At 23.4% G+C, this 1,705-nt stretch overlaps 1 protein-coding gene across 1 annotated transcript; it reads left to right on the forward strand.

The window, feature by feature from the left end:
• Positions 1–348: 348 nt before the first annotated feature.
• Positions 349–1,472, forward strand: PmUG01_05027400 (RAD protein; the record flags this gene model as incomplete). Its single annotated transcript, XM_029003479.1, has 2 exons — positions 349–440; positions 722–1,472. 2 exons carry the CDS (start codon positions 349–351, stop codon positions 1,470–1,472), a joined length of 843 nt encoding a protein of 280 aa, XP_028860420.1.
• Between the last annotated feature and the right edge of the window lie 233 nt (positions 1,473–1,705).

Genomic DNA, 1,705 nt, shown 5'->3' on the forward strand with positions numbered 1-1,705 from the left:
CTGGCTTGTGGATAATTATGATCTTTTTTTTATTTTTTTTTACTTTTTTTTTTATTAAATTTAATTTCTTTTTATTTCTTTTTATTTGTTTTTATTTTATTTTATTTTATTTAGTTTTTTTTGTTTTTTTGTTTTTTTGTTTTTTTTTTAGTTATATTTGTATATTGAGTACCGAATTATATTTTTTTTCTATTTAAAATTTTAACAAATAGTTTATCTAACTTTTTAACTTTTAACGAATTAATAAATTGTTCAGAATTAGAATTTTCCGTAATTAAAAAATTAATTTTAAAATTATTAACTGATTATTATTTATTAAACTTATATTCTGAACATTTTAAGGAAAAAATGCTTGCAAAGAGTGGTTTAAAAAAGTGTGGCGTTTCCGGACTTACCATCGCCTTGTTGCTTGTTTTGCTAAATGTAGTGCTACTTGTACTGTTAGAATCCCCGTTATTAGTAGGAAAATTTTTACATGTTATAAGCGTTTAACTACAAAAGTGTTGTTCAGCAGGCTAAAAGATAAACGTATTAGTCAATAAGTATTATGTGTATATATATATATATACATATACATATATATATATATATATATATATATATACATATACATATATATATATATATATATATTTATTTATTTATTTATTTATGTATTTTTTTTTTTATATTTTTTATTTCCTTTTTTTTCGTTTTGGTAGAATACTGCTTCTTCATTAAGGAATAATACATTAATAAAGTTAGAATTAAGTGCGAGGGGATGTCCTAGAAAATTAGCTGAAAAAGCACAGCAGACGAATAATACAAATGCTCAAAGTTGTACTCGGACTGATTTGGCTAAAAAGAAAAAAAAAAAAAAAAATGAAATGCCAATCGGAGGTACGAAAAATGATGTTACGATATATTTATCAAAAAAACAGATAAATAAGTTAGTTAAATCATGTTCATGTTTTGTAAATAAGGACAAAATTTATAGTATATATTATTATTATCTTAAATGTAAAATTTCATGTTATCTTAAAATGATGTCCAAAATAAAGAAAAATTTTTATAAAATGTGTAAACAAGAAGAAATACCTAATGATATATATGATCTTTACTGGACAGAATGTAAGAAAAAACTTTTTCAACATTTAAGAGAAATGAAATGTTCATCGAGATGGCAAACTTTTACGTTTCTAAATAAATCTGTAATAACTAATTATTCCTTAAATGTCTTCTTGGAGAATTTTGAAAATATATGGAATACTAATATTGATGTATATGGATGCAAGGCGGCTAAATTTTTAGAAAAAAAAGTAGATGATTATATTTCATTGAGAGACATTGAGAATTCCAAAAAAAAAAAAAAAAAAAAAAAATGCTGCAAGTTGCCAAAAAGGATATACTTAGGAAGGAAGGTAAGAATAACAGAGAAAGAAGATGGGGGTCCTCTAATAACCACCGAACGTACATATATAGAAAGGATATAATCATGAAGAATTTGTTTATATATATATATATACAGGTGCTTTGGTATTTTTTATTTACCCCAAACGTTAGAAGTACGTCCGTCAGTATATATAATCGACCGGAGTATATTTTGTAGTATTGAAATACAGTAAAAGTGAGTTTGTTTCTTTATATATATTTCCTAACATAAGAAAAGATTACTGTAGAAAACATTAGTTACCGTTATGATGATCATATTTTTGTGATACCAAAA

The sequence above is a fragment of the Plasmodium malariae genome (assembly GCF_900090045.1).
Source record: "Plasmodium malariae genome assembly, chromosome: 5".
NCBI lineage: Eukaryota > Apicomplexa > Aconoidasida > Haemosporida > Plasmodiidae > Plasmodium > Plasmodium malariae.